Genomic DNA, 25,165 nt, shown 5'->3' on the forward strand with positions numbered 1-25,165 from the left:
GTAGTAAATGTTCTTCAAAAGAATGGGAAGAATTTCGATTTTGTTTAATTTTAAGTCCTTTTTAACTAATTTTGTGGCAAGTATCATCCTTCCTTCCCTGCTGTTCCCAACACGGCCTTTCACTCAGTTCACAGGTAATTCAGAGGAAACTGACATTTATGCTCAGTACATTGCACTGAGCACATTTGAACATTCATGTGTTTTAAGTTTTAAAATGCACTTGCTTGCAGCCACATGGCTCAGCCTCTGTGACTCTGGGAGGTCTCTGCTGAACTGGAAAGCAGTGCTGGGGACTTCTCTGTTGGTTTCTGGGGAGCGTTGTGAGTTTTAACACAAAAGGAATTTCTCCGGCCCACATCCACTTTGGTGTCTCAGAGCTCAGCAGACTGGCCCGGCAGCGTCCACTCAGAAGCGGAGACGGTCCTCGCCCCCGAGTGAGCTGGCTAGTTCACTCTCCTCCTGGAAACAGCCTCGGGCTTTAGATTAAGTGATCGTTCCAAGCAAAAATAAAAATAAAATCATCTTCTTAGGAGGAAAATTCTCAGTTCCAAACAGGTTTTTCTCCAGCCTGTTAAAATGCAGGCTTTGATTCTGCAATACTATTTTGGAAGCAGATTTTTTTTTCCGCTTATACAAACATGTAACATGAGAAGGAACGGCGCTACGTGGAATAATTAATTCCTTTTACCATTTCTCTGTAGAGCCCCTTTGTTGCTACCCTGTCTTGATCAACTCTTTCATTTTAATCTGCCCTGCCGTCCGTGGTTTCCAGATGTCGGCCCTGGAACAGCTTCTCCTTTGCCCCTGTTCACGAGCTACTCTGGGGAGAACGTCTGCTTTAAATCATGGAGACAAGTCAGCCGTTACCTTCCTCAGACTCGTCGGTAACTGAGCATAGAAAACGCATTTTCATCATGAGTCATTGACCCCAGGTCCTCAAAATGTAGCAGAGCTGAAGTAGCTTCATGTAGATGGTCCAGGGTTACTTCAGGGACCTGTCTGGCAGGCTGTCTGGTTTTCTGTGTCGTTAAAGCCCAGTGTGGTCTTATGATGGGGCCTCGGGCCCATTGAGAAGGTCTCTGCCACTTGTTCATTTCAGAGAGTTAATTCTTCTCATAAGTGCCCCCAAGCCTTCGGGGACCCTGGGTGGGCTGAGGTCTGCACTGCCTGCAGGGGCCTTCGAGAACAGTCCCCAAAGGCTTGCAGGCTGCCAGACTCAGGGGTTCCCCCCTCTCTGTTCACACACACTGCCCTCCACGCCCCCCCAATCCTGCCATCCAAAAAATATATGACCCCTCGTGGTGGCATCTGGGGAGAAGGAGAGATTATCTGAGATGCTAAGTCCTGATTTTCAGAGACGATCTGAACAGATTTGCTCGACTGTTAAACTGCGGAATTGTAGGGCACTTCCAGACTGTTGTTTTGGGTACTGAAGATGGGGGTGGGGTTTAGAATTGGAATTCTGTGCTTAGATCTAGAACTTGGACTAGCTTAAAGGACTTGTCCTGTATTCATTCTGGGTGTGTTTTTCCTTTTCTTCCCCGTGTTAAGTCTTCACAAGAAGCAACCTCTGAACACAGAATGAGCTTCCAGTGGCGAGAAGGAGGGCACAGCCCCAGTGTGGTGCGGCACCTGCTGGCCCTAACTAGAAAGTGCCCACCTTTCCGCCTGTTCCTAAAACAGCTCCCAAGATGGCGTTGGACGGGCCGTGAGCGAACCCACGGCCTCCGTGGAGGCAGCCCTGGCCTGGCCTCGCTGTCCTGAGGGCTGCTCGGCTCTTGCCCAGCGCTCGGGGGGAGACTCTGTGCGGGCGAGCGTCCCAGGGTGATGATGGTCTTGGTGGGCCTTGCATCTGAAACCAGCCCGTGAGCCTCTTGTCTCTACGTCCCCCAAATCGTTCCGTCTGGTTCTGTATAAACTCAGAAAATACCAGTTTTCCAAATAACCAGTGAGCTGTCTGCTGAACTCACACAGCCAAGTCCAACCCCAGTGCACTTGTCTCTGCTGAACAGCAGGGGGCCCCAGTCGCCCCGTGACACGTCCCTCCGGGACACCTGCTACACTGGTCCTCTGAAGCCCAGAGCGTTTACTGGGCTCCTCATGTCTTCAGGGGAAGGTGCGCTGGGGAGAAGTGTGTGCTGGTCCTGCAGCCCGAGCCCAGCGCGGCCCTCGGCGGTGCCGTGCCCCCGTCTTCGCACGGGTCCTGTGGCGGCAGCCGCCCCAGCCCAGCCCCCAGGGCGCCGGGGGGCCTCGGCAGCACACGGTGGGTGGACCCAAGGCCCTGGGAGGACGCCTTCAGCGTACCTCAGCCCGTGGGGAGGTGCACAGAGCTCACCTGCTGGTGTAACTGCTACTTGAATTCCTCAGGAGTAGTCGATTCTGTCTTGCACTGTCTCCAGCCTGCACTGTCTTGAGTAATCTGTCCCATTTATTTTTCATTTTAGAAACTTTGTGAATACTTTCATTCAGTTTAAGAAGCCGATCATTGTAGCTGTGAACGGCCCAGCCATCGGCCTGGGCGCGTCCATTCTGCCGCTCTGTGACGTGGTCTGGGCCAACGAGAAGGCCTGGTTTCAGACGCCCTACACCACCTTCGGACAGAGCCCCGATGGCTGCTCCACCGTCATGTTCCCCAAGATCATGGGAGGAGCATCTGTGAGTACCTCTTTTTAAATAATTCTGGAAAACTTCCTGAAGTCTAGTTTGGTTACTGGTTTTCTCAGTGTATACAAGGTGTCATTCTTTGAGGACGTTCCGTCAAATGCACTTGTAATTCAGCCCTAGTTCATAAAGTGAACTACTTAATTCATGAAATCCGGGGAGGTTTTCCTGTTTGGGTTCATGGAATGTTGACTGATGCTGTTGAAGTTTCTCCAGGGAAGGCCCTCACCCCCGAGGAGCCCCTGGGTGATGAACGCTGCTCTCACGACAGAGTGGTACACACCCGCTCTGTAACCAGACACCAGAGCTTGCAGTCGGAAGGTTCTTGACCTAATAACCTAAAGCTGCCCTTTTAAGGAAAAGCGTGAGGAACAGAGTTGCTTGGGATCAGGGGGGTTTCCCCACAGAATTGTGGGGTTTTGCTCGTCTAGCCATTTCATCCACCCATAACAGGAGTTTGTGCTGTAGCTTGAGATTTATTCAGGTTACATGTGTCGCATCCGTGTTTCCTGCGAGGGCAGAGGCGGTGTCACAGGTTGGAGTGCAGGAGCAGATGCTCAGGAGAGTGACAGGTGGGAGAAATCTTGGCCCGTGCGGAAGGGACAGGGCGGGCCCAGCTGGACCCAGAGAGGTGGTGCTGTGAGGCGGGCCCCCCAAAGCCTCCCCAGCTCTTAGGGCATGAGGAGCTGAGGGGCATGTGTGGCCTGTCACAGAGTCCAGGGAGGGAGGGAGCACGGTGCCCCCGTGGGTCCTCCGGGCGGATGGCTGCGGCCCTGCCTGCCTCCACCCCTCCTTCCCAGGCCTCGGTACCACACCCTCACAGGGCTCGCTGCATGCGGGGCTCCTCCGGTGCTGGGCCCAGCTGGCAGCCCCTCACGTGTTGGGTGGGACTTGGCCACGGAACCCTGTGGCCCGAGCTGGGCAGGGACCTGTTCTGGTGCCACCTGCAGACCTGCAGGCAGGAAGCCGTCCCAGGCCCCACCGTGTGGCAACCAGCTAGTCTCCTCAGGCCTCGCGCCAGGCAGGATCTGGAAGCCGGCCGCTCAGCATCACGGTGGCTGAGCATGGTGGACGTCACATGTCCACCCGCCTCTCCCCCGACTTCCTGGTCCCCAACCCTCCAGGCCCTGACCGGCCAGCCTGGCCATCACCCTTGCCCTGGGTCACTGCCTTCCCACCTCCATCCACTTCACACAGGCGGGTGACCCAGAGTATCCCCCTCACCACTGTCTTTTTGAGCCCCTGCTGGGAGCAGCTCCAGGGGCTGCTGTCCGCATGTCGCTGACTCGGGGGAGCCCCATTCAGCTGTGGTTGGCAGCAGAGGCCAGGTGCTGGGGCGGGGGGAGCAGGCGGCCTGTGCCCTCTGGTGTCTGTGTTGCATTTTAGGGTAAATTTGGAAATGCCCATAGTTGCTCTGCACATCCAGCCATCTGGAGTGGGAGAGACTCTGCTGTGACAGCAGGTGTGGGGTTGGCCCAGCTCCGAGGGAGAAAGGCCAGCGGCCAGAACAGCTTGAGACTGGAGGGGAGGGGAGTCCTGCCTGGCTCTCAGCCCGCCTGCCACCCCAAGGCCTGAGAGTCCAGAAGAGGGAAGGAGACAGGATAGAGGTGAGCGGTGGTCAGGCTGTAACTGACCTCCACGTGGCAAAAAATGACATTCAGGGAAGTGACCAGGAAGGACAGAGATGGCCTGAGGGAGGGGCCAAAGGATGCGTGCCCCTCATCCACCACCCCCTAGACAGCACAGGGCCCGGCCACATCTGCGTCCATCACTTGAGCCACAACCCTGTGGTTCAAGTTGGTCTTTTTTTTTTTTTTTTTTTTTTTGAGTTATAGTCAGTTTATGATGTGTCAATTTCTGGTGTACAGCACAATGCTTCAGTCATACATGAATATGCATATATTCATTTTCATACTCTTTTTCACCATAAGCTTATAAGATACTGAATTTATTTCTGTGCTATACAGTATAAACTTATCTATTTTATATATACCAGTCAGTATCTGCAAATCTCGAACTCCCAGTTTATCTCTTCCCCCCTGGCAACCACCAGTCTGTATTGTCTGAGTCTGTTTCTGTTTTATATATTTTTTTTAAGATTCCACATATGAGTGATATCATATGGTATTTTTCTTTCTCTTTCTGGCTTACTTCACTTAGAATGACATTCTCCAGGTCCATCCATGTTGCTGCAAATAGCATTATTTTATCATTTTTTATGGCTAAGTAGTTTTCCATTGTATAAATATACCACAGCTTCTTTATCCAGTCATCTGTTGATGGACAGTTAAGTTGTTTCCATGTCTTGGCTGTTGTAAATAGTGCTGCTATGAATATTAGGGTGCAGGTGTCTTTTTGAATTAAGGTTCCCTCTGGATATATGCCCAGGAGCAGGATTAGTGGGTCATATGGTAAGCTTGTTTAGTCTTTTGAGGAATCTCCATAGTGTTTTCCACAGTGGCTGCACCAAACTGCATTCCCACCGGCAGTGTAGGAGGGTTCCCTTTTCTCCACAACCTCTCCAGCGTTTCTCTTTGTGGACCTTTGAATGATGGCCATTCTGACTGGTGTGAGGTGATACTTCATTGTAGTTTTGATTTGCATTTCTCTGATAATTAGTGATATTGAGCATTTTTTCATGTGCCTATTGGCCATTCAAATGTCTTCATTGGAGAATTGCTTGTTTAGGACTTCTGCCCATTTTTGGATTGGGTTGTTTTTTTCTTTAAGTCATATGAGCTATTTATATATTCTGGAAATCAAGCCCTTGTCTCAGCTTTTGCAAATATTTTCTCCCATTCTATAGGTTGTCATTTTGTTTTGCTTATGGTTTCCTTTGCTGTGCAAAAGCTTGTAAGTTTAATTAGGTCCCATTTGTTTATTTTTGCTTTTATTTCTATTGCTTGGGTAGACTGCCCTAGGAGAATGTTGCCAAATGTATGTGAGATAATGTTTTGCCTGTTTTCTTCTAGGAGATTTATTGTGTCTTATGTTTAAGTCTTTGATCCATTTTGAGTTTATTTTTGTGTATGGTGTAAGGGAGTGTTCCAGCTTCATTGTTTTACATGCTGCTGTCCAGTTTTCCCAGCACAATTTGCTGAAGAGACTGTCTTTATTCCATTGTATATTCTTGCCTCCTTTGTTGAAGATGAGTTCACCAAAAGTTTGTGGGTTCATTTCTGGGCTCTCTATTCTGTTGCATTGATCCATATGTCTGTTTTTGTACCAATACCATGCTGTCTTGATGACTGTAGCTCTGTAGTATTGTCTGAATTCTGGGAGAGTTATTCCTCCAGCCTCTTTCTTTTTCTTCAGTAATGCTTTGGCAATTCTAGGTCTTTGATGGTTCCATATAAATTTTATTATGATTTGTTCTAGTTCTGTGAAATATGTCCTGGGTAATTTGATAGGGTTTGCATTAAGTCTGTAGATTGCCAATCCAGGAGCGTGGGATATCCATTTTTTTTAAGTCTTCTTTAATTTCCTTCATCAGTGTTTTATAGTTTCCAGTGTATAAGTCTTTCACCTCCTTGGTTAGATTTATTCCCAGGTATTTTATTACTTTAGATGCTATTTTAAAAGGGATTGTTTCTTTCCTTTCTTTTCCTGTTGATTCATTGTTAGTATAAAAAAAAATGCAACTGATTTTTGTACATTAATCTTGTATCCTGCTACCTTGCTGAATTCTTTGATTAGTTCTAGTAGTTTCTGTGTGGAGCTTTTAGGGTTTTCTATATATAGTATCACGTCATCAGCATATAATGACAGTTTTATCTCCTTTTCCAATTTGGATCCCTTTTATTTCTCCCTCTTGCCTGATTGCTGTGGCCAGGACTTCCAAGACCATGTTGAATAGGAGTGGTGATAGTGGGCAGCCTCGTCTTGTCCCAGATCTTAGTGGGAAGCTTTTCAGTTTTCCACCATTGAGTCCTATGCTGGCTGTAGGTCTGTCATATATAGCTTTTATTATGTTGAGATATGTTCCCTCTATACCCACTTTGGCGAGAGTTTTTATCGTAATGGGTGTTGAATTTTATCAGACGCTTTTTCTGCATCTATTGAGATGATCATGTGGTTTTTGTCCTTTCTCTCGTTGATGTGATGTATTACATTGATTTGCGTATGTTGAACCAGCCTTGTGTCCCTGGGATGAACCCAACTTGATGATGGTGTATAATCTTTATGTGCTGTTGGATTCTGTTTGTTTGCTAATATTTTGTTGAGGATTTTGCATCTATGTTCATCAGTGATACTGGTCTGTCATTTTCTTTTTTGGTGGTGTCTTTGTCTGGCTTTGGTGTCAGTGATGGTGGCTTCATGGAATGAGTTTGGGGGTACTCCCTCCTTTTCAATCTTCTGGAAGAGTTTGAGAAGGACCGTTATGAGTTCTCTGTACCTTTGGTAGAATTCCCCAGCCATCGGGTCCTGGACTTTGGTTTGTAAGGAAGTTTTTTTTTTTTTTATTGCTAATTCAATTTCATTTCTAGTGATTGATGTGCTCAAGTGGTCAGTTTCTTCTTGACTCAGTCTTGGTGGGCTGTATGTTTCTAGAAGCGTGTCCATTTCTTCTAGGTTGTCCACTTTGTTTCCATATACTTGTTCCAAGTTGGTCTTGAGAACACACTTCAGCCCTTAGCGATGGGGTAACGGTCTTGTCTCACTGCATGTTGGGAGTGAGAGGAACACAAGCTAGGAGAGGAGAGCTCTGGTCCCCCGGGGCACTTCCCCCTCCCCCGGTCATTCTGTCCCCCTTTCTCGCCACGTTTGACTCTAAGTCCATCGTTGGTTTTAGACCTCCCTTTGCTGAGCAGCACTTCGTAGAACGCCTCTAGACTCAACGCTCACACCTCTGCCCAAGCCTGAGCTCAGACGGCAGGCTCCACCTGGGGTGGGAATTGAGACGCTGGCGAGTCCTCCTCGCGGGGACCGGGGACCAGGGCCCGGCCGGCACCTGCTCTCCCGTTCCCTGTGGCTCCCCGAAGTGCACAGGTGTGGCGGCTGAGAGACGGCTCAGCGACCGCGGGGCCTTTCATGACAAGGACTTTACCTCTTGGAAAAAAGTGTGTCTTACCTGAACCCCAGAAGCTCATGCAGGTCTTCTTCACGACCATCAGTCTTCAGGTGGGTTAACCTGCAGGACAGAGTACAGGGAGGAAATGGTCACAGCACAGCAGTTTGTTTGTTTTAACATATACAAACGTGAGCTTCCATCGAGTCACCGAAGTAACTGTGCAGACGAACAGTGGTCACCCAGGGCCTGGCTAGTTTTATTTTCACATCCCAGCAGTGAAGCGTGGCTTCCGGTGACCCTGCGGCAGACACATCACTGCCCAGAGAGCGTCGCGTCGGCCTCTCTGACAGAACATCGTGTAGCAGCTCTGTGCCCCGTGCACATCCCCGAAATCAGAAATTGCTGTGAGCCTTCCTGACGGCTCAGCTGCCCAGGAAACTGGCTTGTGTCCTGAGTCCACATGTGGAAGCTGACACTGGTGGGGAGGCAGGCAGGGCGGGACACACCAGCAACTTCAGGTCTACAGCAAACAGACCTTTCCTGACTGAGTTCTTGGTTACATCGCCCTCTATAGTCTCCTTGAAACATCGCCAGCCGGTTTGTCACCCCCTCTGCCTCGTCGATGTGCCTCCCGGGCTGGCCCTTGGCGGGGTGAGTTTTCGGGCGGGTCTCCCCCACCTCTCATGCCGCCGTCCCCTCTTCTTCCCTCCAGGCCAACGAGATGCTGCTGAGCGGGCGGAAGCTGACGGCGCAGGAGGCGTGCGGCAAAGGCCTGGTCTCCCAGGTGTTCTGGCCCGGGACCTTCACCCAGGAGGTCATGGTTCGCATTAAGGAGCTCGCCTCCTGTAACCCGGTTGTACGTCCAGTTCCTTCTTCCTTTTTTTTTTTTCCAACCATGACATCTCCCTGCAGGGAGCTCACGCAGTGAAGGCATCTCCTGCATCCTGCACGAGCCTCTGCTCACCCGGCCCTCCCCTTGCAAACACCCCAGAGCCAAGAGAATGCATTTGAAGCTGAGATTAGTAACCTAAAAATGCTCTGTGAAAGTATACAAAAAAGCAACATTTCTAAAGCTCTTGAGGGTTTCCAAAGCCCTTTCATGGGTAACCAGACTTTTTTTTCACCCCTCAGTGGACATGAACATACAGGGTAATAGTCCTCTGACAGAACTGCAGGTGGCCAATGACAGGATGAAATGTTGTTTAATATTAATGGACCCAACGCCTATCTAAGCTCTCCTAGGCGTCTGAACTGCTCAGTACCGAAATTAAATTGAGGCTAGAAAACCCCTCGGCAGGCACTCCCAGTCCCTGGTGAGCGTCACCAGCGTGCGGGTGGGGGTGGGGGGCCTGGATGCGGGGCAGGACCAGGGCGGGGAGGGCACTGCTCTTGGGAACAGCTTAGCAGCCGAGTGAAATGGAGCGTGTGTCCGACCTCCGCCTGCCGGGCCTGGGGAGGAGGGCCAGGTGGGCCTCGGGTCGATGGTGCCCCCATCACTAACCTGCTGCCTGTGGCCCGGCCAGGTGCTCGAGGAGTCCAAGGCCCTGGTGCGCTGCAACATGAAGGCGGAGCTGGAGCAGGCCAACGAGAGGGAGTGCGAGGTGCTGAAGCGCATCTGGGGCTCAGCCCAGGGCATGGACTCCATGCTCAAGTACCTGCAGAGAAAGATCGACGAGTTCTGACGCCGGGCGCCCCCCGACCCCGGACCCCGGAGCGCGGCGCGGACGGCGGGGCTGGGTGCCCTCCCGGCCGACACACGGTCACCGGAGCTCACGCTTGGGACTGGAAACATCCAAGCTATTTATTACCAAGGAGTTTTTAAGTACTGTAACTTTAAAATAAATAACTACAAAGCTCCTTTGTCCCAACGTCATTATTTTATGCTGAATATACACTCAAGTGTAAACATATAACGGTGAGCTCCGACGTTCATGACCTTTGGCTAGTGCCGTATACAACATGTGCTTCCCTGGTTTGGGTGGCAGAACAAGTCCGGAATAATGTTTTCCTTATCTCTTCCTTCTAGAAAACAGAATCTAAAGAGGTGTTAGCCAGCCTCACCTCCCCTGCCCCAAATAGAAACATGGAAAGATCTGAGGCGTGGCCTTGACTCCAAGAAGGTACAAACCCTCAGAGCTGGAAAATTCTAAATCGTTACTTATCTTTTAGGATAAGTATTTCTGATGACCGTAACCTCTAAGCTAAAACACGCTTAGGATTCATGCTGAGAAATCAGTTGATTCTTCTTTCTTAAATGTGTCCAATTCTTACCCAGTTAACATGAAGAAACCACTCTCTCTCTGGGGGAAAAGCTTGTTTTGCAGTATTAGTGAATCACTGACTAGCTTAAGTATGATATCTAAGTTCTAAGTTAATCTTAGTGGGTTTATAATTAGTTTTTCAGACCCTTTTGAAAAAATAACTACATACGTGCTTCTTGTTGCTGGGTGAGAAATACTACTTTATATACAGTTTTGGGTTTCTATTTGCAGGTATGATTGATGTATTACACCAAAAATAAAAGTATTTTTATGTTTATAAAGTGTAATTTTTAGGTTCACTTAGAATATATTTTATTTAATAAGTTAAAATTCTTTTGGCACACTATTAAATGCAGAAAAACTCCTTTTTAAGAGAAAGAACTGCCTTCTATTCGACGTTTAATGTTCTTGGCCTCTGCTCTCGTGGCTACACAATACACCAAGTGCAGGATGCGGTCCGAGAGTGCCCTGTGTAAATAGCCGCCCCCCGCCCGCCGGGGGGGGGACCGACTCCTGATTCCAGACGCCTGTCGTTAGGTAGGCTTCTGAGCTTGCAATCATATTGAATGTATGAAGAATGAAATAAAATCAAAACCTTATTTTTGTACAGTTTTGAAGTTTATACTTAGAACCGACCGCCTCCCGGCCTTGGGGAGAGCTGTACAGCGTGTAAATTGGCCTTTACCTTGGATTGGTTGGTGCAGTATTTTTGCATCTGTGGGACCTACTTTTTCGTTCAGTAGTTTGAACTATATATAAACTGTACAATCTGTAAAGTTTTTATAGAATAAATATTCAGCTGTGAAAACTGGTTAAATAAAACTAATATTTCTTAACACATTTGAAACGTTCCTCTGATCATTCTTCTGCAGTTTCTCATGGGATACTCACTCTTTCTGGGAAACATACACACGGGCGTCCACGATTGTGCGCTTTACGGGAAATCCACGCCCACGATGTAGACAGAAGGGCGGGGAGAGCAGCTGGCTAGGCCTCCGCACTGTTCGTCTTGGTCACAGGGTGACGAGGGTGAAGCCTGTGGGCGGACCAGGGGCCAGGGGCTGCCTCCTCTGACTGCATCACAGACACTCCAGCCCGCTCGTTCATGACTTCCCTTACACCAGTGCAAACAAACATCTACATCTACATAACATGTACAACCAGTGCAAAGGAAGGAAGCTCTGTGTTACAGGAGAACTGGCATCTACCAGATAGTGACATGCGTCACAAGAGGGACAGCCAGGGCACAGGGCTCTGTCTGCTGGGTCTTTCGCTGCCCTCAGGGAAGCTCAGTCTCATCCAGTCAGCCCCTCTGGTGGCCTCTGATCACTGACCTTTCCATCCCTCCAATGGGCAGCTTTCCCAGCCACACCCTTCCTGTCCCCGAGTGTTCTGGGGGCCTCCAGAACATGCCAGGGCAGCCCTGCCCCTCCACAGGCAGGGAGAGACCCCGGGCAGCTGAAACAGTCCTCCGAGTAGGCCCTAGAGTAGAGCCCAGAACATGAGTGACATGGTGAATCTGACCTTCCACACACCTGTTTAGCTTTACACACGAGGAAGCTGAGGTCCAGAGGATCAGGGGATCCGCTTATCACCCTCAGCCTGTACGTGGCCTGGCGTCCAGGAGTAGCCAGTGCTCCCCACTCCTCCGCGGGCCTGCCTTCCTCAACACCTTTACCTGCCACAATCAAATGGAGATGAAAACGCGATGGCTAGTGTGGAGCAGAGGTTGCCCAACTTCAGTGCCTCTTTGGAGCACCTGGAGAGCTTTGACAACTCACGATGCCCTGGCCGCCCACGAAACCAATTAAACCACCACCTCTAGGCTGAGAGCCAAGCATCTGGGGTACCTGGCCCAGGGCAAGTAGCGTGGCTTGTCTGTGTCTGGAGTGGGGAGGGGCAGGAGAGGGGGCTGGGGAATCCAACCCACTCTGGCATCCTGCAGTCTGGGAGAGGAAGTGGTGGACGGCGAGGGTTTTATGAAGATGCTTGGTGGCTCAGGATTTAGGGCTTTCTCACATGGAGGCTGGACTTGCCCCAGAAATTTGACGGTCTGCAAACTATCCTACCTCTGGAGGAGCTGGACCAGTCTACCAGTACTAACTTAGAAATGAGCAGCCTCACGGAGCTCACCCAGGACGGCAGAGTAGGAAGACCCCAAGCTCGCCGCCTCTTGGGGGCGCCGCAACCACAACCGTCTGCAGGAACACCATCAGTGAAAGAGACTGGAACTTACCGATAACATCTACAACCAAGGATACAAAAAGGAAACAGCCCCAGTGAGAGGGGCAGAGTCACCACACAGTCAAGTCCCACACCGCAGCCCACAGACAGGAGGATGGTGACAACGGCAGAGTTCTCCCACAGGAGCGAGGGGTCGGCCCCACGTCAGGCTCCCCAGTCCAGGTGTCCTATGCCAGGAAGACGAGCCCCAGAACACTTGAAGGGCTTATCTTTCAGAGTCCCAGAGGGCTGGGGGAGATGGCAACTCCAGTAGTAAAGGACGTGCACAAAATCTCACACACTCCGGGACCCTGGTCAGAAGCGGTCATTTGAAAAGAATCTGGATCGGACCTACGTTCTGGCCCTGGAGAGCCTCTGGGAGAGGCAGGAGGCAACTGGGGCTCACCCTGGGGACACAGACACTGGCTGCAGCCGTTTGGGGAGCTCATTCTACCACGTGGACACTGGTGGCCGACAAATGCCATTCTGACATATTCCCTCCGGCCCATCGGCATCAGGACCCAGCCCCTCTCCTGCCCACCAACCTCTAGTCCCCAGTACTGGGGCTCCTCAGGCCACACAACTAACTGGTGAGGGGGCAGCCCCACCCACCAGCACACATGTGCCTTAAGACCCCCTGAGCGCACAGCCACCCCTGGACACAGCCCTGCCCACTAGAGCCCACACACCCGTGCCCAGACCGGAGACCCAGGACCCCCAGGGCCCTGCAGCCAGAGACCCCAAGACCCATCTCCACCCACCAGCGGGCAGAGAGCAGCCACAGGGCATCCGCAGCTCCGCAGCCTGTGGGCCCAGCCCGCTCACCAACAGGCCAATACCTCTCCTGGGAACCAGCTAGGCCCTGGTGCCACGCATGAGCAGGCCAACACAGACTCCACCGCCAGCTGGATCAGGAGCCAGCCTCCCCTCCAGCAGTCTGCCACGAGCCCTGCAGCCAGACCCAGACCCCAGGACTTGGCTTCACCCACCAGTGGGCAGGCACCAGGCTCCAGGGTCTCCTGGACCCCAACTTCACCCACCAGTAAGCCAGCTGTAGCTCCAGGGCCCCCTGGGGACTCTGCAACCAGCCACCTCATGACCCAGCCCCAACTACTGGTGGCCAGCAGCCTCCACCCAAGGCCGGGCCTGACCACCACCAAGACCAGGGCCGGCAAAGCCTATCAGGCCGCCCGCACAGTGAGCCCACCACAGCGGAAGGACCCGCACAGCCCACGCTGGGGGCACCCCTGGAGCATACAGCTCTGGTGATGAGAGGGGAGAGCACTGCTGGGGCGCAGAGAACGTCCCCTACAGAAAGCCACTTCTCAGAACATGATGCTGTGCACCAGAAATTAACACAACGTTGTAAACTGGCTATACTTCAATAATTTTAAAAAAGCCACTTCTCCAAGGTCAGGAAATGTAATCAACCTACCAGACATATAGAAATAAACACAGCAAACTAGGCAAAATGAGGAGACAGAGGAGCACGTTCCAAACAAAGGAACAAGACAAAACTCCCGAACAACTAAGTGGAGTGGAGACAGGCAACCTACCCAACAGGGTCAGAGTAACTCGGAGAACCGGCTCCTTGAAAAGAAACAAAATTGATGAACCTTTAACCAGACTCACCAAGAAAAAAGTGACAAGGCCTCAAAAACCAATAAAATCAGAAATGAAAAAGGAGAAGTTACAACTGACACCATAGAAATATAAAGGAACCTAGGAGGCTACTGTGAACAACTAATGCCAATAAAATGGACAACCTAGAAGTGGACAGTTTCTTAGGAAGATGCAAGCTCCCACGACTGAAGGAAGAGAAGGAAAATATGAGCAGACCAACTGCCAGGAATGTAATTGAATCAGTAATTTTAAAAGTCCTAACAAACAAAAGTCCAGAACCAGATGGTTTCACAGATGAATTCTACCAAACATTTAGGGAAGAGTTAACACCTATCCTTCTGAAATTATTCCAAAAAAACAAAACTCAGAGGAAGGAACACTGCCAAACTCACTCTATGAGTCCAGCATCACCCTGTTACCGAAACCAGACAGAGATATTACAGACCAGTATCACTGATGAACGCAGATGCAAAAACCTAGCAAACCGAATTCAACAATACATTAGAAGGATCACACACCACGATCAAGTGGGATTCATCCTGGGGATGCAAGCACTTTTCAGTATCTGTAAATCAGTGTGATGCACCACATTCACAAATTAAAGAATAAAAACCATATGAACATCTCAGTAGATGCAGAAAAAGCTTTTGACAAAATTCAACATCCATTTATGATTTAAAAAAAAAAAAAAAACTCCAGAAAGTGGGCACAGAGGGAACACACCTCAACAAAGTAAAGGCCATACATGACAAACCCACAGCTCACACCACACTCAGTAGTGGAAAGCTGAGAGCACTTTCTCTAAGGTCAGGATCAAGACAAGGATGCCCACTCTTGCCATTGTTATTCACTATAGTTTTGGAAGTCCCAGCCACAGCAATCAGGGAAAAAAATCAAAGGAATCCAAACTGGAAAAGAAGTAAAACCATCACTGTTTGCAGATGACATGATACTAGACACAGAATATCCTAAAGATGCCACCAGAGAACTGCTAAAGCTCAATGAACTTGGTAAAGTTGCAAGATATAAAACATACAGAAATCTGCTGCATTTCTATGCACTAACAACAAACTATCAGAAGGAGAAATTAAGAAAACAATCCCATTTACATCCAAAAAACATAATACTTAGGAGTAAACCTACCTGAGGAAGTTAAAGACTTGCACTCAGAAAACTATAAAGCAGAAAACTAAAAAAACACTGATAAAGAATCTGAAGACAACACAGATGGAAATACATTCTGTGTTCACAGATTCGAAGATAGGGTTTTAAATTACCATGTTACCCAAGGCAAACTACAGATTAAATGCAATCCCTATTAAAATACAAATGGCATTTTTCACAGAACTAGAACAAATAATTTTAAAATCTGTATGGAAACACAAAGGACCCTCAATAGCCAAAACAAACTTGAGAAAGAACAGAGCTGGAGGAATCACACGCCTTGATTTCAGACTATACTGCAAAGCTACAGAAATCAAAACAATATGGTACTGGCACCAAAAAAGGCACATAGCTCAATGGAACAGGATAGAAAGCCCAGAAATACGCCTACACATTTATGGCCAATTCATCTGTGACACAGGAGGCAAGAACAGACAATGGAGAAGAGACAGTCTCTTCAATAAGTGGTACTGGGAAACTGGACAGCTACCTGTAAAAGGCAGAAATCAGAAAATTTCCTAACACCATAAACAAACTCAAAATGGAGTAAAGACCTAAATGTAAGACTAGAGACCATAAAACTCTTAAAAGAAAATATAGGCAGAACATTCAGACAGAAATCTTCTCAGTACTTTTTTGGGGATCTGTCTCCTAAGGCAAAAGAAACAAAAGCAAAAATAAACAGATGGGACCTACGTAAACTTAAAAGCTTTTGCACAGCAAAGGAAACCACAGTCGAGATGAAAAGGCAGGCAACCTAAAAAGATGAAAGAATGGGAGAAACATTTGCAAGCGATACAACCAATAAGGGGATTACAGCCAGAATAAACAGTTCCCACAACTCAGCATCAAAAAAAACAAAACCAAAAAACTGAGTAAATAATGGGCAGAAGAACTGAATAGACATTTTTCCAAAGAAGATATACAGCTGGCCAATAGGCACATTGAAACAATGCTCAACATTGCTAATCAGAAAAATGCAAATCGAAACCCCAGTGAGATATCACCTCACGCCTGTCAGAATAGCCATCATCAAAAAGACCACAAATAACAAATGTTGGTGAGGACGTGGAGAAAAGGGAACCCTTGTACACTGCTGGCAGGACCGTAAATTGGTGCAGCCACTGTGGGAAAAAATTATGGAGGTTCCTCAAAAAACTAAAAATAGAACCGCCATATGATCCAGTAATTCCACTCCTGGGTATATAGCCAAAGAAAACGAAAACGCTAATTTGAAAAGATACCTGCACCCCCAACGTTCATAGCAGCATTGTTTACAATAGCCTAGATATGGAAGCAACCTGAGTGTCCTTCAGCAGATGACTGGACAAAGAAGTTGTGGTATCTATATACCGTGGAATACTACTCAGCCATAAAAAAGGAAACATTGCCATTTACAACAACATGGATGGACTTGAAGGCTATTAAGCTTGGTGAAACGAGTCAGACAAGAAAGACGGATACTGTAGGATATTACTTATATGTGGAATCTAAAAAATAAAACAAACTAGTGAATATAGCAAAAAAAAAACAAAAACAGATTTAGAGATACAGAGAACAAACTAGTAGTTACCACTGGGGAGAGGGAAGTCGAGAGGGGCAAGATATGGGTAGAGGATTAAGAGGTACAAACTACTATGTATAAAATAAGTATCACAAGGATATACTGCACAGCACAGGGAATACAGTCATATTTTATAATAACTATAAATGGAGTATAACCTTTAAAATTTGTGAATCACTATGTTGTACACCTAAAACTTATATAATACTGTGAATTTACTATACTTCAAACAAAAAATAAAAATGAGTAAAAATAGTACCCTTCTGTAAAAAAAAAAAATAATAATAAATAAAAATAAACAGCCTCACTGCTTGGCAACAGGGGAAAGGCTGACAATATTCCAGGAAACTCCTCCCTGTCCCTGAGGAACATTACAATGGTGTCTCTGAAGATGCTGACAAATACCTGCTTGGTGACAATAGCACTGCACAATTTTAACACTGGTTTAAAAGTTACTTTTTTGGTGGGAGAGAAAACTTTGGTATTTCAAAGGTAAAAGTTGAATTTATGATCTTAGAGCCATACTATGTCCTTAGGTGACTAATAGATTGGTTAGCACAGGCATTTTGTAAACATAAAGGCTAAGGTCTAATGATTTTTAACATTAATTTATATTTTCCTAAATTTTATGTGGTATTCTAAAACTGAATTTAAAAAGACTAAAATCATACAATCTATGTCCTTCAACCACAATGGAGTAAAATTAGGTATTAACAAATTTAAGACATTAAAAATGCGTGGAAAGTAAAGATCACATTCCTAAACAGAGACAAAACTCCTATAAGAGAGATTAGAAGATATCTGGAGATAAGTGAAAATGAAAACGAAAACATGAGTATTTGAATAAATTATACAATAACAAAACACCTATATTAAAAAGTAGAAAAGAAAACAGATATTAAGTCAATAACATTCCACCTTAAGAAACTAGAAAAAAGAGCAAACTTAACACACAGCAAGCAGAACGAAGGAAATAAGATTAGAGCAAAAGTAAGTAAAACGACGAATATAGAAATGGGAGAGAAAAATCAAGGAAACCCAAAGTTAGTTCTGTGAAAAAAATTAGACTGATTTAGGAAAAAAGCATATTCAAAGTACTAATCTCAGGAGTGAGAGAGGAGACGTACCACCAACCCTATAGAAATAAAAAGAATTAAGGGAACGCTATAAGCACCTGTATGCTGACAAATTAGGTAAGCAACACGAGATGGGCTAATTCCTAGAAAGAAACAGACAACTGTGAATACACCTGTAACAGGAGACTGAATCAGTAACCAAAAATCTTCCCACAAAGAAAAGCCCAGGACCAAATGGTTTCACTCATCAATCCTATCAAATGTTTACGAAGGAATCAGTACCAATCCTTCATAAATGTTTCCAAAAGATAGACAGAACGCTTTCTAACTTCTTCTATGAGGCCAGTATTGCCCTAATATCAAAACCACACAAAGATGTCACAAGAATATTGTAGATCAATATTCCTCAGAAATGCAAAAATTCTTAACAAAATAATCTGGCACCATATAAAAATTATACACCATGACCAAGTGGGATTTATGGCAAGAATGCAAGGTTGATTCAGCACACAAAAGAAATCAATGTAATAACAATATTGTTAAAATAAAGGATAGGACCATATGATCTCAATAAATGCAGGAAAAGCACCTGAAAAATCTGAGCCATCATAATAGACACACTCCACCGTCTAGGAACAGAAAGGACTTCCTCAACTTGCTAAAGGGCGTCTATGAAAAACCCACAACTAACATGATACTTAATAGTGTGAAAACTTTCACTTTAAAATCAGAAACAAGAGAAAGATGTTTGCTCTTGGCACTTCTATTCAGCATTGTGTTGAAGGGTGTGACAATTACACAAGGAAAAGAAATAAATAATCAAATATTAAAAACCACTAATTTGAAAAGATAATGCACCCCAATGTTCACAGCAGCACTATTTACAATAGCCAAGCTACGGAATCAACCTAGGTGTCCGTTGGCAGATGACTGGATAAAGACGACGTGGTGTCCATATACAACGGACTACTACCTAGCCGTGAAAAATAATGAAATCTTGCCGTTTGTGACAACACGGAGAGACCTTGGGAGCGTTATGCTAAGTGAGGTAAGTCAGAAAGAGACAAACACCATATGATCTCATTATATGTGGAATTCAAAACAAGAACACCAAGCTCACAGACACAGAAGACAGACTGGTGGCTGTCAGAGGTAGGGGTGGGACGGGTGGGTGAAATGGATGACGGGGGCCAAGATGCATAAACTTGCGGTTATAAAATGAGTCAGTCATGAGGCTGTGATGTACAGCACAGCAACTATAGTTAATACTGTGTATGTGAAAACTGCTCAGAGAGTAGGTATTAAAAGTTCCCATTACAAGGAAAAAAAATTGTAACTGTGTGCTGACAGATATTTACTAGACTTACTGTAGTGATGATTTTGCAATACACACAAATACTGAATCACTATGTTGTACACCTGAAACTAATATACCATTATGTCAATTATACTTCAATTTAAAAAAAGAAATAGAAGGCTTCCAGACTGTAAAGGTAAAAATATCTATCTATAGACACGATCTTATACAGAGAGAATGCTAAAGAATCCACACATCAAAAACAAGAAAACCCCCCAAACCCAACCTGTTAGAACTAGTAAGTTCAATAAGTTTGTACAATACACAAAAACCAATTGTATTTCTAAACACTAGCAATAAACAATCTGAAAATGAAATCAAGTAAGCAGTTTCATTGATAGTAGAATCAAAAAGAATAAAATTCTTGGGAATAAATTAACCAAAGAAGTGCAAGACTTGTGTACTGGAAACTACAAAACATTGCTGAAAGAAATTAAAGACGACCTAAATAAATGGAAAGATACTCACATGGATTGGAGGACTTAACATCATGAAACTGGCAAAATTTGCCTACAGATTCAACGAGGTCGCTATTAAAATTCCAACTGTCTTTCTTGCAGAAATGGACAAATGAGTCCTAAAATTCATCTGAAAACGCAAGAGGTCCAGAATAGCCAGTTCAATTCTGAGAAAGGGAAGACAAAGTTGGAGGTCTCACACGTCCCAATTTCAAAACTTACTACAGAGCCATAGCAAGCAAGGCAGTGTGTGCTGGCGAGGAGAGACATACAGATTGATGGACTAGAACTGAGAGTCCAGAAATAAACCCTTTCTTCTATAAGCAACTGAGTTTGAACAAGGACGCCAAAACCATTCAATGATGAAAGAACAGTCTTTTTAACAAATGGTTCCTGGACAGCTGGACATCCACCTGTGAAAGCACCAAGTTGGACTCACCAAAAACCAAACTCAAAACGGATCAAAACCTAAATCGAAGAACTAAAAACATAACACTTTCAGAAGAAATCACAGGTGTAACTCTTTGTGATCTTGGATTAGGCAATGATTTTCTTTTTAGATATAACACTAAAAGCACAACCAAAGGAAAAAATAAACTGAACTTCATCAAGTAACATTTTTTAAACTTGTACTTCAAAGAACACCCAAGAAAGTTAAAAGCCAACTCACCGAATGGAGAAGGTATCTTCAAATTATGTATGTGATAAGGGTCTACTGTCCAGAATATATAAAGAACTCTTAATTCAACAAGAGGCGACCCAATTTAAAAACAGGCAAAGGATCTGAGTAGACATTTCTCCAAAGATACACAAACGGCCAATAAACACATGAAAAGATGTTCAATATATCATTAATCATTAGGGAAATGCACATCACAGCCATAATGACAGATCACTTGACAACACTAGGATGGCTATAATGAAAAAAGTGGAAAATAACACATGTTGATGAAAATGTGAAAAAACTGGAAGTCTTCTACACTGTCAGTAGGAATATAAATTGGTACAACCATAGTGGAAAACAGCTTGGCACGTCCACAAAATGTTAAACACAGAGTTACTACATGATTCTGCATTTCCATTCCTAAGAGAACTGAAAACAAGTACTCAAATGCTTGTACACAAATGTTCACAGCGTCATTGCTCACCACAGAGGATAAATAGCCCTGATGTCCATCAATGGATGACAAATATCATTTGTTCTTATATGTGGACTATTAAAAAAAAAGCTACAAATTTTATTTACAAACAAGAAATAGACTCACATAGAAAACAAACTGTGGTTACCCAGGGGGAAAGGGGGTGGATAGATGAGGAGTTTGGGATTAACAGACACACACTACTATATATAAAATATATAAACAACAAGGATCTGCTGTACAGCACAGGGAACTATATTCAATTTCTTGTAATGAGCCATAATGGGAAAGAAACTGAAAAAAATATATATGTATATAACTGAATTGCACCTGGAACTAACATTGTAAATTGACTACACTTCAATAAAAATTTTTTTAACTTTTTAAAGTGTTCTGGAATGAGTGGTGATTTTGCACAGCTTTGGAAATATACTAAAACCCACTGAATATTACACTTTAAAGGTTAATTTTACAGTATTTGGACTAGCTCTTAATTTTTAAGCATGTATATATGCTCTCAACTAACACAGGGAAGAAGTGGGAAAAATACGTAATTGATTCAGAACAAGGGATGAAAAATTTTAGCAAATAGAATCCAACAACACATAAAAAAGATTATACATCATGACCAAGTGGGGTTCATCCCAGGGACACAAGGCTGGTTCAACATACACAAGTCAATCGATGTAATACATCACATCAACAAGAGAAAGGACAAAAACCACATGATCATCTCAATAGATGCAGAAAAAGCATTTGATAAAATTCAACACTCATTTATGATAAAAACTCTCGCCAAAGTGGGTATAGAGGGAACATATCTCAACATAATAAAAGCTATATATGACAAACCTACAGCCAGCATAGCACTCAACGGTGAAAAACTCAAAAGCTTCCCACTAAAATCTGGGACAAGACAAGGCTGCCCACTATCACCACTCCTATTCAACATAGTCCTGGAAGTCCTAGCCACAGCAATCAGGCAAGAGAAAGAAATAAAAGGGATCCAAATTGGAAAAGAAGAGGTAAAAGTGTCACTATATGCTGACGACATGTTACTATATATAGAAAACCCTAAAAGGTCCACACAAAAGCTACTAGAGCTGATTGAAGAATTCAGCAAGGTAGCAGGTTACAAAATTAACGTTCAAAAATCAGTTGCATTTCTTTACACTAACGATGAATCAACAGAAAAAGAAAGTAAAGAAACAATCCCCTCTAAAATAGCACCCAAAGTAATAAAATATCTGGGAATAAATCTAACCAAGGAGGTGAAAGAATTATACACAGAAAACTATAAAGCATTGATGAAGGAAATTAAAGAAGACTTTAAAACATGGAAAGATATTCCATGCTCTTGGATTGGAAGAATTAATATTGTTAAAATGGTCACACTGCCCAAGGCAATCTACAGATTTAATGCAATCCCTATCAAATTACCCAGGACATATTTCACAGAACTAGAACAAATCATAACAAAATTTATATGGAACCATCAAAGACTTAGAATTGCCAAAGCATTACTGAAGAGAAAGAAAGAGGCTGGAGGAATAACTCTCCCAGACTTCAGACAATACTATAGAGCTACAGTCATCAAGACAGCATGGTATTGGTACCAAAACAGACATATAGACCAATGGAACAGAATAGAGAGCCCAGAAATGAACCCATAAGCTTTTGGTCAACTAATCTTCGACAAAGGAGGCAAGAATATACAATGGAATAAAGACAGTCTCTTCAGCAAATGGTGTTGGGAAAACTGGACAGCAGCATGTAAAACAATGAAGCTAGAACACTCCCTTACACCATATACAAAAATCAACTCAAAATGGATCGAAGACTTAAACATAAGACAAGATACAATAAACCTCCTAGAGGAAAACATAGGCAAAACATTATCTGACATACATTTCAAAAATTTTCTCCTAGAAGAAATAAAAGCAAGAATAAACAAATGGGACCTAATGAAACTTATAAGCGTCTGCACAGCAAAGGAAACCAGAAGCAAAACAAGAAGAAAACCTACGGAATGGGAGAAAATTTTTGCAAGTGAAACCGACAAAGGCTTGATCTCCAGAATATATAAGCAGCTCATACAACTCAATAAGAAAAAAATAAACAACCCAATCCAAAAATGGGCAGAAGACCTAAACAAGCAATTCTCCAAGGAAGACACACAAATGATCAAAAGGCACATGAAAAAAAGCTCAATATCACTAATTATCAGAGAAATGCAAATGAAAACTACTATGAGGTATCACCTCACACCAGTCAGAATGGCCGTCATTCAAAAATCCACAAATGACGAATGCTGGAGAGGCTGTGGAGAAAGGGGAACCCTCCTACACTGCTGGTGGGAATGCAGTTTAGTGCAGCCACTGTGGAAAACAGTGTGGAGAGTCCTCAAAAGACTAGGAATAGACTTACCATATGACCCAGGAATCCCACTCCTGGGCTTGTATCCAGAAGGAACTCTACTTCAGGATGACACCTGCGCCCCAATGTTCATAGCAGCACTATTTACAATAGCCAAAACATGGAAACAGCCTAAATGTCCATCAACAGGTGACTGGATAAAGAAGATGTGGTATATTTATACAATGGAATACTACTCAGCCATAAAAACCGACAACATAATGCCATTTGCAGCAACATGGATGCTCCTGGAGAATGTCATTCTAAGTGAAGTAAGCCAGAAAGAGAAAGAAAAATACCATATGAGATCGCTCATATGTGGAATCTAAAAAACAAAAACAAAAACAAAGCGTAAATACAGGACAGAAATAGACTCATAGACAGAGAATACAGACTTGTGGTTGCCAGGGGGGTGGAGGGTGGGAAGGGATAGACTGGGATTTCAAAATTGTAGAATAGATAAACAAGATTACACTGTATAGCACAGGGAAATATACACAAAATGTTATGATAACTCACAGAGAAAAAAATGTGACAATGAGTGTGTATATGTCCATGAATGACTGAAAAATTGTGCCGAACACTGGAATTTGACACAACATTGTAAAGTGATTATAAATCAATAAAAAAATGTTAAAAAAAAAAAAAAAAAAGAACAAGGGACGAAAAAGGACAAATGGCAAACACATAGCTGACACGGATTTTAGCTCAAAGTATTAATACGTTAAGTGAAAACTGACTACACGCTTGTGTGAGAGTATCTAGCTATACATGTATGCTTACAAAAAAAAAAACACATCTAAAACTAAAAACTTTAAAGTGAAAGGTAGAAGATATGAGTTATACAAATACGAACAACAAAAAACTGGCGTAGCCATATCAGCATCAAAGTATCTATTAAAGCAAAAAGAATGTTAGAAAAAACTTCATCATGACAGCAGAAAGAGTTCTACTGAAAGATAAAGACAATTCCAAACTCACGTGTGCCTAATCGCTTACCCTCAAAACACATGAAGCGGAAGTTGATGTCGCGGCTATAGCAAATACAGAAAAGTGCAAAACCGTTAAAAGGGGGCTTTGGGCCCAAGGCAGTAAGTGACAGCATCTGACCTCTTACACCCTCAACAGCAATGGGATGTTCAAGAGTCATGTAATTGGTTTTGTGTTTTACTTTTGCACGTTTCCAAGTGAGTACAGAGGCTCCTAAATTTCCTCCCAATGACCCCACCTCCGGGGATTCGCACATGGTGTAATCCCCTCCTCTCCGTGGGGCCTGGGCCCAGCGACTTGTTTAAAACAGACAGAAAATGGCCAGAGTGATGGGCTGTCACTGCTGAGCTCAGGCTGTGGGCCTGTGACACTTGCTCCTTCTGCCTCGTCCTGCTCCCTCTGGGGAAGCCAGCTGCCCCCCTGTGGGCACCTAAGGAGGCACCAGGGGCCAAGGAACTGGGGGCCGTTTCCATCAGAGCCAGAGAGGAACTGAGGCCCTCAGGCCAACCACCCATGAGGAGCTGAGTCCTGCCAGGGCACCCCCGGAGGAAACCCCCCACCAGAGGACCCAGAGAAGCTACAGCTGGAGTTGTGGTCCACCAGCTAGGAGAGAACTGATGTCGTAAGATGACCCGTCTCCCAGGGCACTCTGGTACTTGACAGATACACAGGTGTCTGCATGTAAGGCGGGAGATGATAATTTTGGCTGAGACCCTATCTCGTTTTGTTTTTAAACATCCTGTTCATTCTTTGCATTTAAGCATTGCTTTATAAGGGACTGGACACATACATGAGTTTATGTCTGTACAATGGATTCCTGTGCGACTCTTAAGGATGTGTTATCAATGATGTATATGTTCATATAATGAATGTTTACTGCCCTGAGTGTAATTCTAGTGAGATAATTGCTAATCTACTGCAACTTTCAGGTGAGAAGACAAATTCAGGGAGGTTACATAATTTCCCTAAGGCCACCCCCGGTAAAGGGTTGGAACAAGTATTTGACAGCAATCAAATCACATCCTGGAACAGCGTTCTGTCCCGCCTTGTGCCCAGGGCTCCGCAGACCCCCGGGGCCCAGGGAAGGAGCCCAAGCGCCCGGTCGTTCACAGCCTCTGCAAGGGAGCAGCGGAGCCCAGACTGGACTCACGTAGAAACGGGAGCGAACACGCCGCCGATCGCCTCTTGCAGTTAAGCCTCTGTACACCTGTGACATGCATGTC

At 45.0% G+C, this 25,165-nt stretch overlaps 1 protein-coding gene across 3 annotated transcripts in view; it reads left to right on the forward strand.

Annotated features, from left to right (window-relative positions):
• The window catches only part of CDYL (chromodomain Y like), a 101,076-nt gene extending 90,303 nt beyond the window's left edge, over positions 1-10,773 (forward strand). For all 3 annotated transcript variants that reach the window (XM_074348042.1, XM_074348040.1, XM_010968603.3), the window contains exons 5-7: positions 2,445-2,655; positions 8,385-8,528; positions 9,196-10,773. In XM_074348042.1, coding sequence (XP_074204143.1) covers positions 2,445-2,655; positions 8,385-8,528; positions 9,196-9,354 — 514 coding nt within the window. In that variant the 3' untranslated portion in view covers positions 9,355-10,773. The remainder of the gene's footprint in view (positions 1-2,444; positions 2,656-8,384; positions 8,529-9,195) is intronic.
• Positions 10,774-25,165: the final 14,392 nt, after the last annotated feature.

Source organism: Camelus bactrianus, chromosome 20 (genome assembly GCF_048773025.1).
Source record: "Camelus bactrianus isolate YW-2024 breed Bactrian camel chromosome 20, ASM4877302v1, whole genome shotgun sequence".
NCBI classification, from domain to species: Eukaryota; Metazoa; Chordata; class Mammalia; order Artiodactyla; family Camelidae; genus Camelus; species Camelus bactrianus.